The following is a 16,300-nucleotide window of genomic DNA, read 5'->3' as shown; positions in this document are numbered from 1 at the left end:
TGTATATACAAGGCCATCTCCACACGTACAGGTAGAAAATCAAAGACAAACAGATATTGGCTTCAGCTAAATTTGGAGAACAAACAAGGAAAACCTTATCAGAATATTCAGCAAAAGTGCTGGTCTTTTACCCACGCCTCAATTAGAAATTAAAAATGAGCCAAGTGGAGTCAAGTGGAAAACAAATTCTATTCATGTGGAACAAATTTGTCATCTAGCACACTAAATAAGACATGAAGTTCACGTACAGCACGTACCAACCTCAGCAGCTATCTATAAATCTATTGTAGTGTAACGATTTTGGTATTTACTGTAGCTTGTAAAAGTACTCACTACCATGCGGGCAAATACCTCAACTATGCAGAGAAGCTGAATCATTTGACTCCTCACTCACTCACGCACACACATACAGGTTGTACAACAGTGTAGTCTATTAACGGTGATGAACTTGACGAGCACATGATGGATTTACAGCCTGTCATAGGTGAGCTGAGCACGCTGTACTCTATGCAAAGTAATCAAACACGTCGACATATTAAAACAACAGGTGTTGACATGGTGATCCATATCTACATCTTATATGCGAAGGCAAACACAAAATAAGTACACAAACAACCTAGGGGTGGAGAAGATGACAACTGACAAAAGAAAAATGTGATACATTTAATCCTCACTTAATTCAGTTACTCATTGTAGCTGCAGGAAGCTGAGGGGAAAACAACACTGAATAGTTCCGAAGCTTGTGAATGTAAGATTTAATAAAATCTCCAAGAAGAAAGAGTGACTGTTGTGCTATTTTCCAGTTGTCCACTTAACTAACTAATATAGAATAGATTTTTCCCAATTTTTAGACTTCATGCTAAATATAACCATGCAATCAATTAACTGATCAAATTTATTGTAACCAGCACCATTGTTGGTTTGATATGTAACCAACATGTAGAGGACACTTCTTCAAGATTGGGAGAATATTACCAAAATGATCAAATAAGTAAACACACATGGAGCATTATTGGAGCCTGTAGAACTTTCTAGCAGGCAAAGCTATTTGTCTTTCATTCTATTTATTTGTTCATTGTTGTAATTGGTATCAAAGCACCGTTGCCTTTAAAGTGCCTTTAAGGTGCATTGTCAAAGCCATGTTTTGTTCTATATTGCCTTCGTATACAGCTTTGTAAATCTATCTATCATCAGAACCTGTACGACTTGTTGGTTTTACAACCTAACTTCTAACTAACAAGATGCTGTCTAACTGCTAACTGACGTCTGCTTAACTGTGTATGTGGAATAAACCTTCAGAAAGACAGTCGAGTTGTGCCCGCCGTACTTGTTCTGGTCACCCTTTCCAGAAGGGAGCATTGAGCTGGAAAGACCAGCCAGCAGAAATCTGGACAGAGCCCATTAGTTCATCTGAGGACAGCTGAAAATCATGTCATAGTCACAGACCTCCCCTCAGTCATTACAATTACAACCTAAATTGTTTTGATCTAAATCAGGCCCACTCAAATATTTTAATAAGTAGATAGAAATGTGTTTGCCATGACAGTACCATGTGCTATAGACGTATTTATAGCTCAGGGATTCCTTCAAAAGTCTATATTATTCGGGAAAACTAATAAATGCATTTGGCTCTATTAAGAAGATTGTAAATGTCAATTCAGAAAAAACAGGACCAAACCTTTTTAAAAGGACCAATTTGCATAGGGAAGCTTGTAAAGCCTTTATCAGAGGATAATACAAATCAGGACAGCTGACTCTCTTTAAACAAAACATTTCCTCTCATTGATAAAGCTAACTAGGTTGAAGTATGAGAAATTCTATACTTTCTCAGAAAGCAGAATGTTCTCTCTTTAGGGCAACATAAAGATATTTTGAGGAATACAATGAACATCTTACAAGATACATCAAACAGAGAAAAACAATGTGCACTATACCAGCCATCAGAGACAAGAATGGCAACTTACTCTAGGGTTAACCTTAACCCTAACCCAACACTAGAGAGATAAATTGAGCCTTCTACACTAAACTCTAAAAGTCTGAATCCCAAGCTCATAGAGAAATTATAATGTAATTTCTCGCTCCCCTCAACCTTTCACTATCTGGGAACCAAGTGCAAGATCTTCCAATTACAAAAACGAAATGATACAGGTCATTAAACATCTACCAACAGGCAAGGCCCCTGGCCTAGATGGGTTTACCTCCGAGTTCTACAGGACCAATCCTGAAGAACTGGCCCAGTTTCTTCTCGATGTGTATAATCAATCCTTGACAAGGGGTGAGTTGCCCCCATCATTATCTGAGGCCCTAATTTCCCTCATTCATCATAAAGATCCACGAGACTGCAAAAACTGCTGGAATATGGTTAGAACATCTTTGATTCCCTGCGACCTGGTCGAATTCCTATGCTCCTGCTCTTCTGTTGACAATGTTAGGCGCCTTATTGATATTATGTGGGCTCTACAGAATGTTAACCCCAACTGCAGCTATCTTGCTAGATGCTGAAAAAGCTTTCGATAGGGTGGAGTGCTGTTATCATTATTATTATTATTTTCTCCACCCTAAACACCTTTGGATGGGGCAGTGAAATCATTAACTGGATCAAACTGCTTTACACCCACCCCAAAGCATCTGTTCTCCCTCATTCAACCTCAGTAGGTGCACAAGACAGGGTTGCCCTCTGCCTCCACTTTTCTTTGTGCTTGCTCTTGAGCAATTAGCTGAGGCCATTCGAAAGGATCCAGATTTTAAAGGCATCCAGATAGGCCAAACAGCCCAGAAGCTAAAGCTATACAGTATGCTGATGACATCCTTCTGTTAAGTCTCTGAGCCAGAACAATCTTTGCCCAAAACAGTTGACATTTTTGCAAACATATCTGGATATAAGGTGAATATTGCCTTAAGTCTCTCTTCCATACTTGCAATTGTACCTGGCCTTAAAAGGCATAACATATATTTCCTTCAAATTTGTCTGAATTAGTTAAGAGCAAATTTGAACCCATATTAGCTAATTATCAGACTGATACTGAGCGCTGGGCTCCACTTTTTCTCTCTTCTCTTTCCCTTTTTATCTCTCAATGTAATAGAAATGATTTCCGCCCGTAAATTTAATTATCTGTTGCAAGCTTTCCCAGTTAAAATCCCACAGAAATACTTTAAACAACTTGACAGAATGAGTTTTTCCTGTGGAATAACAAACTGAAGACACTGAAGAGGCCAGTGAGTTGGGTATCCCTAACCTTAGGCGTTACCATCTTGCCTTTTGCCTCAAACACATGACACTGTTTTTTGCGCAGAGAGAGCATCACCCTGGTTTACCTTGGAGAATGCTTAATGTGGTTCACTTTCTCCAGTGCATTCCATCACAGCCAAATTACCCTTACAAGCAAACACACATCCCATAGTTTCACACCTAAAATGGACCTGGAGGAGAGTCGCACAGATTCATGGGGTTAACCCCCATCTTCACTTACATGCAGGAATCTGGCTTAATCTTAAACTTCGTATTGACAAAGCACCATTGTTTCAGGATTTGGGTCATCTTTATGGTGAACGAAAAACGTGATCACTTGAAAAACCTCAAACATAAATTTGATATCCCACAAAAAACCCGTTCCGGAGATATTTGCAGCTGAGGCATCTGCTAAAACAGACATTTGGCTTGACCACTGTGGCTCCCCCTAGTGTGGACATCTGGCGCCGCATATTAGATATTTTTGGAAAGGGTGATGAGGCAGCAGCTTATTATTCCATGCTGCTCCTTGAATCTGAGAAAAAGTTCATGTCAGCCCTTTGATTGTCCCAACATTAACTCATCAGAGGAGAACTGGAGTCTGATTCTTAAAAAAAATCAAAAAAGCTGTCAAGAGAATTGGAAACAATACTAAGTCGATATTGCATTAGAGTTTATTGGACCCCATCCGGGTTATATAGAGCAGGTTTGTGGGAGGTGCTCTGTAAGTAATGGCACACTAGTGCACAATACTATGTGGATGCCCAAGAGTTCTGGTCTAATATCCATGACTATGTAAAAACAATTACCAGTCCAGATATAATTTTCCCTCCAAGTTTATATATCTTAGGAGATCCCGTGATGTTGAAAGACATAAATCTGTCTAACTTATGCTAGGACAAAAACGTATTATTATGAATTGGAAAGGCCCCACTGTACATACACCATTTCTGTGGTATGTCCAACTGTGGAAACTAAAATATGAATCATAAAAAAAAAAGTGAAAGTGCTCCCCCACCTGCTCATATGCATTCCTCTGAAATCCTTCAAACCCAAATATGTCCAAGATCCCAATCTCCAAGGCAGGATCACTGGAAGAGAGGAAAAGAACATATTTACATTGCACCATTTCTAATACAGGAGCTTCTGTCACTCACATGCCTGTGTACAGTGTAATGTGCGTGCGTGTGTGTGTGTAATTGCACATTTAAAGTGGAGTAGTCTGTGGTTGGTGTGTAAACAAGGCAACGCATAAACACATTCCAGAAGATGTAGCCTAGGTTATCTAACAGACAGTGATAAGATTCCCCAACATCAACAAACCCAAGGATCCTATGGCCTCCATCCAGTGTGAGTGTGTGTGTTAATGTGTGAAATTGTGAATTTTTCTGACATATCACTGACCTTGTCAGGACCAGTAGTCCTCATAGAGACCAAAAAACCTGGTCTTAATGAGGAACTGGTTACATACAGGGCTATTATTTAAATTGTGTTTGGGTCCATGTTAGGGTTTGACATTTACTGGTTAGGGTTAAGATTAGAGATAATGCTTTATTTAAGAAGAATAGCTGTGCAAACAGGTGTGTGTGTGTGTGTGTGCATGTGTTACAGACCTCTATATAAAAATTATTTGTTTACATGCTTGTTCATGTAAACTGTTAATGTACACTATTAGAAACCTCCACCCTATACGTTGTGTGTCAACCTACAATATCAGATCGGTCCCCCCAGAGGCCCTGACTATGTTACTGCTGGTGTGTGACGACAGATATAGTTCATTAGTGGTGTTTGTGAAAACAGATATCAACGGCCCGGTCTTCCAAAGAGACTTTGAGGTGGTTTACAGTGTAAACACTCCTAAGCAGAGTTGTGTGCATTGACAAACCCACACACTCAAACACACACACACACAGGAGTTATACCTAATGTTGTCATCCTGTCCCTGGAGGTAGTCGTTGATACTATTGACAAGATAACTGAAGAGGCGTCCATAGATGGCCTTGGCAAGCTGGTCTCTGTACTGCTCTGACATCTCAACTGTGTGGCGCCGAGTGATCACATCACCTGACACAAAAATGAAGACATGTTTTCAGGCATCTGACCATTCAGCTAATTTTTTTGCATAGTTTATCTTACATTTGTAATGTCCAGGATTCATATACCATATTAAAGGAACCAAAAGATCACAACACACAAATGGAGTGTGCCTTAATTCTATGCTCAGGACACCATTACATCCCAGCGTGTATAACATTAATGCCCATAAGTATGGAATTTGCTTAAAGTAAAAATAGTGAGTGTGACGTTCTTTCAGGCAGGGACCATGGTTTATGTTTTGTACTTTATTAATCCCCATAGGGAAATTCCTTCTGTGCATTTAAACGCACCCTCTAACCTCAACCTCTACTAGAGGAGTGGGCAGCTACTGAGCAGTGCCCAGGGAGCAATGGAAATTGGGTACTTTGCTCAGGGGTAGCCCAGGCCCTTTGACCTGGTGGAGACTCAAACTGGCAACCCTTAGGTCACAAATCAAGTTCCCTTTCCCTTTGGCCAAGGTCATGGGGAAACAAACCAGGCAGAATGTGGATTTTGCATTTTCAAGTAGAGGCTTATTACTGAAATGAAGACATCATCCTTTCCGTTTTTTAAGGTCACTGTTATTCCCTGATGCACCTGGGAAAGGGAGGGGTGAGGGCGGGAGTCCTCTGTTTGTTACGACCTGCAGCCTCACCCTGAGATGCCAGTAATCCTTAGACACTGGACCACTATATTTTTTTACATAGACAGTTGTTGCTGTCGTTGGCAACTAAGGTCAAGTTTGTTTTTGACTGCACTGTGTTGAAGAGCCAGGTGATGGTAAAAGTAAAAAAAAAGAGTCCATACCTTTGAAGTACTGGACATCAGATGTGAGGGCTGTGCTTAGGTCGTTGGCGGACACCTGCAATAACGCAGCAACTGTGATGAGGAAAACAAAGAGAGAAAGAGTAAAATGACACTGAAACGATGACCAAACAGGTTTCCATATCTCTCCCAGTGAAATCACATCGATCCATCAGCGGAGCTGGCAGCAGTTAGTCATCAATGGATCTGTGAGCACAGCCCATAAATGGCTGTCCCTTGCTGATGTCACTAGACATTACATCACAACACCCTGACTGGCTCTTTCCCGTTTGGGTAGTGACATCATTTGTTTACCACATCCAAAAGGTCGGGGGGCATGCAAGAATTGGTTGTATAATTTAAGAGGCAGGCAGAGACAAAACACTGCCCAAATACTCGGAGAGTATGTGTACAAGGGTTTTTCTCCTCACCAAGGTTACATTTGAGGAGAAAAGTTTCAGCTTACAAACAGGTGAATGTCTGGTATTTAGCTAATACTGGTAAGCTGCCAAGCAGAGCTCCAAGGGAGAGAGAGAGAGACAGAGGGAGAGGGAGAGAGAGAGAGAGAGGAAGGAGCTATGATGAAGTGGTATACAAGAAGAGATATTGTCATGCACCCCTTCTCACCACCGACTTATAGGGTGGAAATGTGGCCCCAGTTGTGACCTGAGGCACTGACCTCTCTCCAACAGCTGCAGGTCAGAAGGAAAGGCTGTATCGGCTTCTGTCAACGCAGTAAAATGTAGATCCCCAATATGGAGCACAGCGGACAGCAGCATAAACACTGAGTCAACCTCCTAACAGAGAGAGAGAAAGAGAGAGGGATTGCAGTGTGATCAAAGCCACCGTTTCAAAGTTTAAAACAAATTTATATCACGAAAGGACAATTTATCTTGATTTTTTTTTCCACATTATTGACTTAATGTCAATAAATCCTATTCTAGTAAAAGGCTAAAAATGTCTGTGAAGTGAGTGAATGAATCGTCAGACAACAATGTGTAAAACAAAAGTCTAGGAGTCTTTGCAAAAAACTTGAAATCAAGTCAACCACACGTTTACTCTTACTGACTTTGACACCGAAGTTTATGTTGTACCAGTTCCACATTATATTCAGGTAGAAAATATACACACACAAAAAATAGCTGAAAAATGCATTCGTTTCTGCTGTTTTACCTTCACCTTCCAACTCAGTGTTATGACATTCCGTAAAATGTAAACTCTATGTTATTCAAAAAACTATTTTCGAACATTTACCTCGTCAGTGTCACAGACTGTGAAAACATTATTCCTATGGAATTTTGAAGGGACAATTACAGAAAGACAGATTAACTGAATATTTTCATTATATATACAGTGTGTGTATATATATATATATACATATATATATATATATATATATATATATATACATATATATATATACATACATAAAATAATAAATAAAAAAATGCATTGTGCTCAAAAAAAAAGAATTCCAGTTAGAAAATACAGCATTTTATTTACACACCAACCCTTTTAACTCCATTCACACTCTCCCTTCCTCTCTGCCCTTGAGTAGAGGACACTTAATGGAATACCCCATTACACACTGCTCTAAGGAGGGGTGTTTGAGGGTGTGTGTGTGCGCGCGTGTGTGTGTGTGTGAATATGTCTGTGTGTGCACTCTCTCAAGGCAGGATATTGGAGCTGATATCTGGAAGATAAACACACGCATTAGTCTCTGTCTGACACTCTATACATAGGGAGACCCCATTCTCTCTTAGGGAGAAGAAGAAAGGGAACGAGGGAGAGAAAAAGAACGTTAGGGAGCGCTAATGACGATTGACCTTTGGGCCTGGACTGAGAGTCATCCCCTGATGAGAACGTAGACAGAGACCAATGGGTGGTCTACTACTTCCACTCTTACTCCCCCACTACTTCTCCTTTCCCTGGGTCCTCCTCTTATCCAGTGGACACTAGTGCCCTCTGATAATAACACTATATATCGCACTATTCCTCTGTCCCTTGCTGGCTTGCATGTATTGACTGCTGCTGGATTAAAAGGTGAGATAGTGGTCACTCACTGCTGACAGATGCTGACTGGAAATCTAAGAATAGAACCTGATAATGGGCTGGGAACAAAGCTGGTCGAGTACAGGACGGACTGTGCCATGTCCACAACATGCATGTTGTATACATCTTAACATTCTGCAGAGTCCTAATTCGGGATCTGGATTCCAAGAAATCCACGTGTCCATGCTAATAACAGATGCTTTCTGTGTCTAAATTGGCAGGACTTACTGTCGTATCCCACAGTGTCCCATAACCAGTTATGAAGGTGTCAGGGCTTAGGAAGGATTCACCCATTTTATGAGAGTAAACTGTGAAGAAGCTAAAAGTTGTGGTTCTTTTGTGGATGACATCCTTTGGAGGATCCACCCCCTAGATTCAGACACAGTTTTTTTGTTGAGACAGCTTGTGCTAGCTAAATCTGGGATCAAATCTAATCAGAGACATCGTAATTGGCTATTTCAGAATCTGTGACATCAACACTTTGAATTATCCCTGCTCTGCATAACCTTCAAGTAAATGAGCTCGGCAGAAGGTGCATGTGGTGCCAATCAATACCTGCTTGTTGAAGCCCAGAGCGTGCAGGGCTTGTTTGACAGCTGCGAGGCGTTCCCTGCTCTGTGCACAGGCTTTAGCTACTGGAGGGTTATCCCGTGGAAATCCACTACTAACGTACCTGCAGAAGACAGAAGGATGGAGCATCTGGACCATTACATCAGAGAACCACAACAACACACACACACATACACAGGCATAGAGGATAAGGAGAGGACTAGTGTTATGATGACCTATGATGAAGAATTCAGGTGCACTGATTCCAAATATGTAGTCAATGTAGTCAATGATTTGGGGAAAGTTAATGTAGGTATAATAAAAACTTCTCCATATTCTACTGCAAGGTTGATATGAATAGTTTTTTTAATTAATTTACAATAAAGATAGAACAATATAATAACAAAATAACCAAATAATTAAATTGCAGCCAATTGTTAAATCCTTTGTTTCCATCTGTGATTTCAATGAAAAAAATAAAAATATTTAGCCCTAATTATTACAGCTTTAACAAAGTTTGACACATATGAGTCGATGTGTAACACAAACACAGAGAAATAACATAAAGGCCAGAAATGCTTATTCACATAAATGTGCATTATGACCAGATATACAATACATCCACTTAGACACAGATGTGAAAACTGATTTACTGCACATGATGACACAGACACATAATCAGGACATCAAACACAACATTAAGAGTTGTATGTTATATGTTCTTCTTCAGCTTTTAAGCACCGTGTGCTTCATGTGTGCAGTAATGTACACATGTACATGCGACAGCCACATACCTATGAGCCAGGACATTGTTGAGGTAAAGTGCGCTTTTCTCCTCAGGTGACAGGCCTTCAGCCATGAGATAGAAGATGCTGAAGTTGTGTTGTTGAGGAGGAATTTGGACCAGACGGGACTTCTCCAGCATGTACGTGTGTACGCGGGCTTAAACACCAGATGTGTGAAATACTTCAATAACAGGAGTGTGTGAATACAAGTACAGCAGCGCTCACTATAGCTGTTAGTCCTAAACATTTCAATCAGCTGAGACAAAATAAGGTCAACATGGTTGTAAAAAGGAACACAGAGAACCAAACAGCATCAGGCTGATGAGCCTTTACTGCCCCCTGCTGGTTATTACACTGCTTTGCATCTGATATTAATGCCTCAGTTACACTGTCAATCTTAGTTTTCGCGCTTCAATCATACACATAGAGACATATGTATATAAATAAACACTCATTTAAATAATCAGTAATAAATAGAATAAAAATAACCTTCAAATGAATGACAACAGAGACAGAAATGTATGTTACCTCTGAGTGGTGTCTTCCTCTTTTCACAGTATTGAACAGTCAAGAGTTTGATGAACCGACTTGAGCTGTTGTTCCTCTGTGTTTTTGCATGACCGAAAGCCTCCAGAATACAGTTCACCTGTAAATGATATCAAGCCAAAGGAAATATGAACAGTGCTCTTCTATATCTTTTAGAATCTTTTAGTACTTAAGATACTGTGAATGTATCATCGGTTTCCATATTCTTTTCCGGGTATAACATGAATTTACCTGTGATATTTCTTACACAGGTTTCCAAAGCTGACACATAGGTTTTTCTTCCGTTCCACTTTTCACCACTAGATGTCAATATGCATCCATTTTCTAGATGCTCTACATTTACTCAGTCTCAGGATGATCAGAGAGCTGACCCAGATATTGAACACATAACGATGACTTCATCAAATCCAGGCTTCACGCTGCGTTGTTACTGACAGGCTGTGTGCGGAGCAGGTGAATTACATGGTATGCACCTCCGAGCAGATATCCAAATGAGTGGTTATTCTTTTTTTCTTTTTATATGCAGAAGGAAAGAAGACATTTTGACTGTGTTATAACATTTTGGTTTTCCTTTAGTAGAAATATGCCAACATTTTTCATTCTCTGCAAAAAAACATTTCAAGGTCATTATCTATTCTGTTGATCTTCTGTTCTGTTCTGTTCTGTACTTGTAATTTTGTACTTGAAGTAAAAGGAGAATCCCATCATGTAAAGACAAAATAATTTGCTCTGTGGCTCTGGCTGCTTAAAAAATGACTGATAAATGAGCAGCTACTGAGCCGAGAGAAAAAGACGACAAGCAATAGCTAATGATGTGTTCATCCACACATCTATTCTTACCCCACCACGGCAACAAGGTGATACAACCACACAGCAGCACTACACTGAGTGCTAACGGATTTTTTTTAATCATACAAAAAATGACATAAGCCGAGGAGAGAAAGTAAACTTCAGTTAGTGCCTCACTCAACACAGACATATTCATGAGGTTCCACAGGAGGATTTACTGTGTAGAAACAAAATTCTTCAACTTCAGAGTACTTTCCTGCTATTACCCTTATTTTGCAACTGCAACACAAGAGTCAAGATTCATCACCAGGACACAACAGTTACATCACTTGTTCTTAAGCCAGATAAGCCTCCAAGATTACCAACCAGGAGACAGCCTGAAGTACAAAATTGAGGAGTATCTTGCACACAGAGACAGGTCCAGACTTACGTGTTTCATTCTGGGATCCAGTGCAAAGCCTTTTGGGTTGGAACGGGCCGTCAGGTGTCTCACAATGTGCTTACATGCCTCTGATTTCCCAGAACCACTTTCACCACTACAGGGATAAAGACAATTATAGTTCATGGTATTAATGTTTCACATATTGTTTAGTTTGATGGATGTGTGCCTTAATGCTGTATTGGATAGTCTGTAGGAGATAACATGAAACACCAGGAAATCAAAAATAACAGCAACCACTTCAACACATCATTTACATAAATGTGAAGTTACATTAAAGAAATTTCATTTTGAAAAATGACACAATGATCTTTCTTTATGTAGATACATCGTATGTACTTTTTGAGTGAATTCAAACATAATGAGATTAAAAAAGAAAGAGAAATGAGGCAACTCTGCGTGTCTCAGCAGAAGAGCTGTGATGCTTTTCTCACTGGGGTGTTTTCGTTCACATCTCTCCACCCACCTGACATCTTCTGGGACCTCTTTTCACTTAATTCCCATTTTTCCTTTCAACCAGCACAACCGTTGCTCCGTTGACCGGCACTTTCCACACGCTGTTACTTTCACAGCTTATCTGACACTGGAGGCACGTTTTTAATTTGGCATATTTGACACAGTGTACCTCTACAGTACATGCTCTGGCATGCAGAGATTCGAGACAGACATAGTAACACCAACAGATGGCCTGAGAAGGTCAGAAGCCTTTACTAATGACCACAGTGTGCACACTGTTTGTCTGTATGTGTGTTGCTATATCCCCCACTAATGGCCCTGCTGAGCATGAAGCGTAAGAGCCCTTTCACCGTCTTTTCATTTACCAGTTTTTTATTAGATTTCAAGGGCATTTTGTCAGAGCACTAGCCTGCTGATTGCCTGCTTTAGTCTATGGGTGAGGAGCCACAGAGTTAAACAAAAAAGCTTCAACAAATACAAGAAAAGGAGTAGTAAAGTGCAGTAAGAACAAAGTCAAGGATATACTGTATGTGTGTGTACTGTTACATGCAAATCCACAGTAGAATGTCCCTGCATGCCTGTGTGTGAGTGAGATGGATAGCCTCTGGCCAAGGCACATTAACTCCCTGCCAGATTGGTTACAACTCAGCAGGAAAGTCACTGGAGAGCCGGAACGGGATTTAATTGCTATCAGGGAGCTGCCTCCGTCCAGCCGAGGACAAAGAGCACGATGCTGTAATGCTCTCAGCAAACATGCATCCTTATGTGAACACTGAACACGTCTACGGCTCAGGGCAAGAGCTATTAATCTCTCAGGGAGTGTTTAGCAGGTGTGTGTCAACGGGATGTCGACAAACCAGGTGGTCAGCTGAACTCAGCACTGTGAGGTACAAAGTTCAGTGCATACCTTAGGATGAAACACTGCGGCCGTCTCTCCTGCAGCATCATGTGGTAAGCTCTTTCTGTCGAGGAGAAGATGTGAGGGGGCAAGGAGGAACACAGGCGACCCGTGGAGCTCAGGTACAACTGACTCACCTGAGAGAGAGAAGTGAGAGTCAGCAAAACATTGTAACCAATGCGGCGTGTGCATCTACTGTACATAGTGGTTAACCACTGACTGGAACCACGCAATTCAACCCTAGAGTGACAGAGGGAAATCTAAGAGAAAACTTTCATCAATTAAATAACGAAAGCTGTGGTGACGTTTCCATTTAACAAGTAAATGTTATGTCAGAGAATGTGCTAAAAATAGAATTCCACATTATTAAAAAAAAAAAGTGAAAACAAATTCCCCTGCCTTCATCTTTGCAGCAGATGTAATATAACAAAAAATGAGTATGTATGGTTGAAAATTGTGCTTAATATAAATTTGTGTGCATGTGATCATGTGTGTATCTACCTAAACTGGATCCATCTACTTCCTGGCTAATGCAGAGTCAGCCTCATGCTGTGTATCACTGACAGGAAGACTGCATTATTTATCAACCACAAGGTCCATTTCATCAGTTCATGTCCTGCTTAATATACAGAAAAACATGTCTCCTTTTGTGGTATGATTTCTCATGTATGATGCATAATCTTTCCTATGTGAAGCTCCAGGATTTAGGCAGAGATACTTTAATTCAAGGAGAGCTCAGCACAACACGTCATGTAAGCCTACGAGGAAGAGGTCATTTAAATACATACTCACCAAAGTGGAATAGATGGGCAGCTCTTTGTTTGGATTAACCAGCAAAAGGATGTGTCCAATGTATGTCTACAACAGAGCACAGGAACACAACTTCAACTCCACAAAATAGAAAAAGTCAGAAAGTGTATCTTCTGAATGTGAGTTGACACAGTTTTGAAATGCATGCTGTCATTTAGAGAAGTTGGCACTGGCTTTTTAACAAAAGTGATACCCCAATCTTTCCTTGACATTGATTTTCATTATTACCACAGCTGTTAATTAATCAGCAACTATTTTTAGTTATTAAAACATGTTCTCTTAAAAGTGAATATTGTCTGATTTCTTTGCTCCATATAACAAATAAATCATTAAAACGGATTCCTTTGGGTTTTGGACAAAACAAGACATGTAAGAACATCATCATTTCAAGGTCTGAGAAACACCTGTCAACATTTTCTGGACTAAGCGATGACTCGATAAAATGATGATCAGATTAATCGATTATGAAAATAACCATGAGTTGCACCCCTAATCATTACCATAAGAATAACAGATAAACATCAGGAAATGGCCTTCAGCGGTGACATAAGTAATGACCTTTTTCCAATAAAATACAACAAATCTGTCCTCCCACACACTCACAAACCCCACACCCATGTAGACAAAAATATCCAACTCACAGTTTCTGACTATTTCCATTAAACTGCTAAATCTGTTTCTTACAAGGACTCCTGGAGGCTGTTTGAAAAAAAACTGTCCCCTGGGAAGGTGCAGGCATCGCTAACATTCTGTTACATGCTGCTCTGTGCTTAGGCCCTGGCTGAAGGTTAATGAATTCCGACTGCTTGCAGACAGAAACGAAATTCTCCCAACTTGTCCCTAATATTTTGTGTTTTTCCCTGGGTAAACTTTTTTTTTTATTTAATCTCATGACATGCTTGACAGTCATCCAGCTTTCATCACTGTGTGCTCTTATATCCTTTCCCAGTTCCTTGCTGCTCTCCTCAGGGGAGAGGAGAGAGCGCACTGATCCTTCTCCTCCTGGCAGAAGGCGGCAGATCACTCATCAAAGCCCCATCTTGGACCACCCTACTGGGAACATATGGAGAGTTCTCTGCCTTTGTCCCTTCACCATTTTTTCCATCACCATATCTCTACTTTGTTCCCCTCTCTCTTGACTGACTATATGTATGTCAACTACATGAGATGTATTAAAAAAAGACTAAATCTTATACTTTATTAATCCCCTTAGGGAAATTATTTTCTCTGCATTTGACCCATCCTAGAATAGGATGGGCTGCCACACTGAGTAGTGCCCAGGGAGCAATGGGGGTTGGGTACCTCGCTCAGGGATACCCCAGCCCTTTGACCTGGTGGGGACTTGAACTGGTGACCCTCCAGTTACAAGCCACGTTCCCTTTCCACTTGGCCATGGGCTGACAGGCAGGGAAACAAATCTTTGTTTTAGTCATCTTCACATCGCAAACCTTCTTCCAAATGGACTCCACCTCAGGATCCACTCCTCATTATACTCAACTGCAATCACTTCTTTTATCTTCATCCACCACTTCACTGTCTTTTATTGTCATCCACTTATGTATGCGCCCCTGCTGTGGCAAACCCCACTGCCTGTGGCCCATCTGGGTTCCCATAATAGCAGACTATTACTGCTTCCTCGCAGAGAAGAGCAAGCACCAGATAGCTCCACATTGATCTGGTTCCAGCCTTTAGAGACCTCAGTCCCAAATGGAGAATCATGGCGTGGACCACAATTTTAAAGAAGGGAGAAAATGACATGAACACAAAATTGACCAATCGTTGAAGGTATTTCAATCGCCAATATGGTTATTGATTTGTCTTTAAAACTGTCCTAAATGGTATTGAACTGCAATTGTCACCAGTCTAAGTGAGGGAGTGTGTGACACACGTACAGTATATTAGTGCATTCGAATCAACTTCCGCTCTCACAGAAATCAACAAGGGAATGAATGCAATCCAGTGAACACACTGGAGGCAGTGAGAGTCACGATGATTGATGCAGTGACACAAAAGTGTACAGTGCGATTGCCCTGATTTAGAAAAGTATGCACCACTTGGGAGCACAAGCAGTTACAAGTTGGGAGAAACTCTAAAATAATTTTAATCTAATTATTAGTATTCCTTTAACATTCAAACTATGATAATATATGATTTCAGACCAATTAGCTCATACTGTATTTAGATTGATTTCTCTTCACTCTCATTTCCATTGCTGTCAAAATTTACATTAAGAAGTATGAGTGTGATTGACATGTTTGCTCACTGAAATAAAGATGCCTATCACCAGTATGAACTTAGCACTCAGCTACATTCAGAAATTTTGATCACAGGGAATAAATAAATATTATTTTCAGTGTTTTACAGCTAGAGTGCCACAGTGTCTGTGGTGCACTGTGGGAGACGTACAGTGTATATAAACAGACTATACTAGATAGAGTATAATGTGCATATGTTGAAGGGACCCCCAAAGCACAGCTCATGGGTATAACATCTGTAGGAAATGAGCTAATCATCACATGATGAAATTCCCAAACCTTAAACAACACAGCTCTCCACTACAAACAAAAACTTGCCGTGAGATAACTACTGTGTATTTCTCCATCTTCTCTGTTCCTTAATGTTGAGTGGGACTCTTTGTTTACTGGTACTAGGAAAGGGGTGTCTTACATAGATTTGGTCGTTGCCACAGCGCTTCTGCATCTCATATAGGAGGCTACTGTCTGTCAGCTCACTGAGCGATGCCAAGTCGTCATTTGGAGCTGGAGGCATCAGCTTGACCTGAAGAGGAAAAAAAATGCCATGATAAGTTGTCTTGTTTTGGGTTATTTATGTTCTTTTTTATCTAACTGTGCTCATGGTGCAGGAAC

The 16,300-nt window shown here is 40.5% G+C and overlaps 1 protein-coding gene across 2 annotated transcripts in view; it reads right to left on the bottom strand.

Moving 5' to 3' along the window:
• The window catches only part of myo16 (myosin XVI), an 82,468-nt gene that overhangs the window by 29,556 nt on the left and 36,612 nt on the right, over positions 1 to 16,300 (bottom strand). For both annotated transcript variants that reach the window (XM_044016253.1, XM_044016244.1), the window contains exons 11-21: positions 16,101 to 16,211; positions 13,416 to 13,481; positions 12,633 to 12,760; positions 11,261 to 11,366; positions 10,024 to 10,141; positions 9,505 to 9,652; positions 8,717 to 8,834; positions 6,789 to 6,906; positions 6,113 to 6,184; positions 5,152 to 5,293; positions 4,248 to 4,320 (exon numbers count right to left, since the gene is read on the bottom strand). In XM_044016253.1, coding sequence (XP_043872188.1) covers positions 4,248 to 4,320; positions 5,152 to 5,293; positions 6,113 to 6,184; positions 6,789 to 6,906; positions 8,717 to 8,834; positions 9,505 to 9,652; positions 10,024 to 10,141; positions 11,261 to 11,366; positions 12,633 to 12,760; positions 13,416 to 13,481; positions 16,101 to 16,211 — 1,200 coding nt within the window. The remainder of the gene's footprint in view (positions 1 to 4,247; positions 4,321 to 5,151; positions 5,294 to 6,112; positions 6,185 to 6,788; positions 6,907 to 8,716; positions 8,835 to 9,504; positions 9,653 to 10,023; positions 10,142 to 11,260; positions 11,367 to 12,632; positions 12,761 to 13,415; positions 13,482 to 16,100; positions 16,212 to 16,300) is intronic.

Source organism: Solea senegalensis, linkage group LG2 (genome assembly GCF_019176455.1).
Source record: "Solea senegalensis isolate Sse05_10M linkage group LG2, IFAPA_SoseM_1, whole genome shotgun sequence".
NCBI classification, from domain to species: Eukaryota; Metazoa; Chordata; class Actinopteri; order Pleuronectiformes; family Soleidae; genus Solea; species Solea senegalensis.
This window is presented reverse-complemented; position numbering and strand designations above follow the sequence as displayed.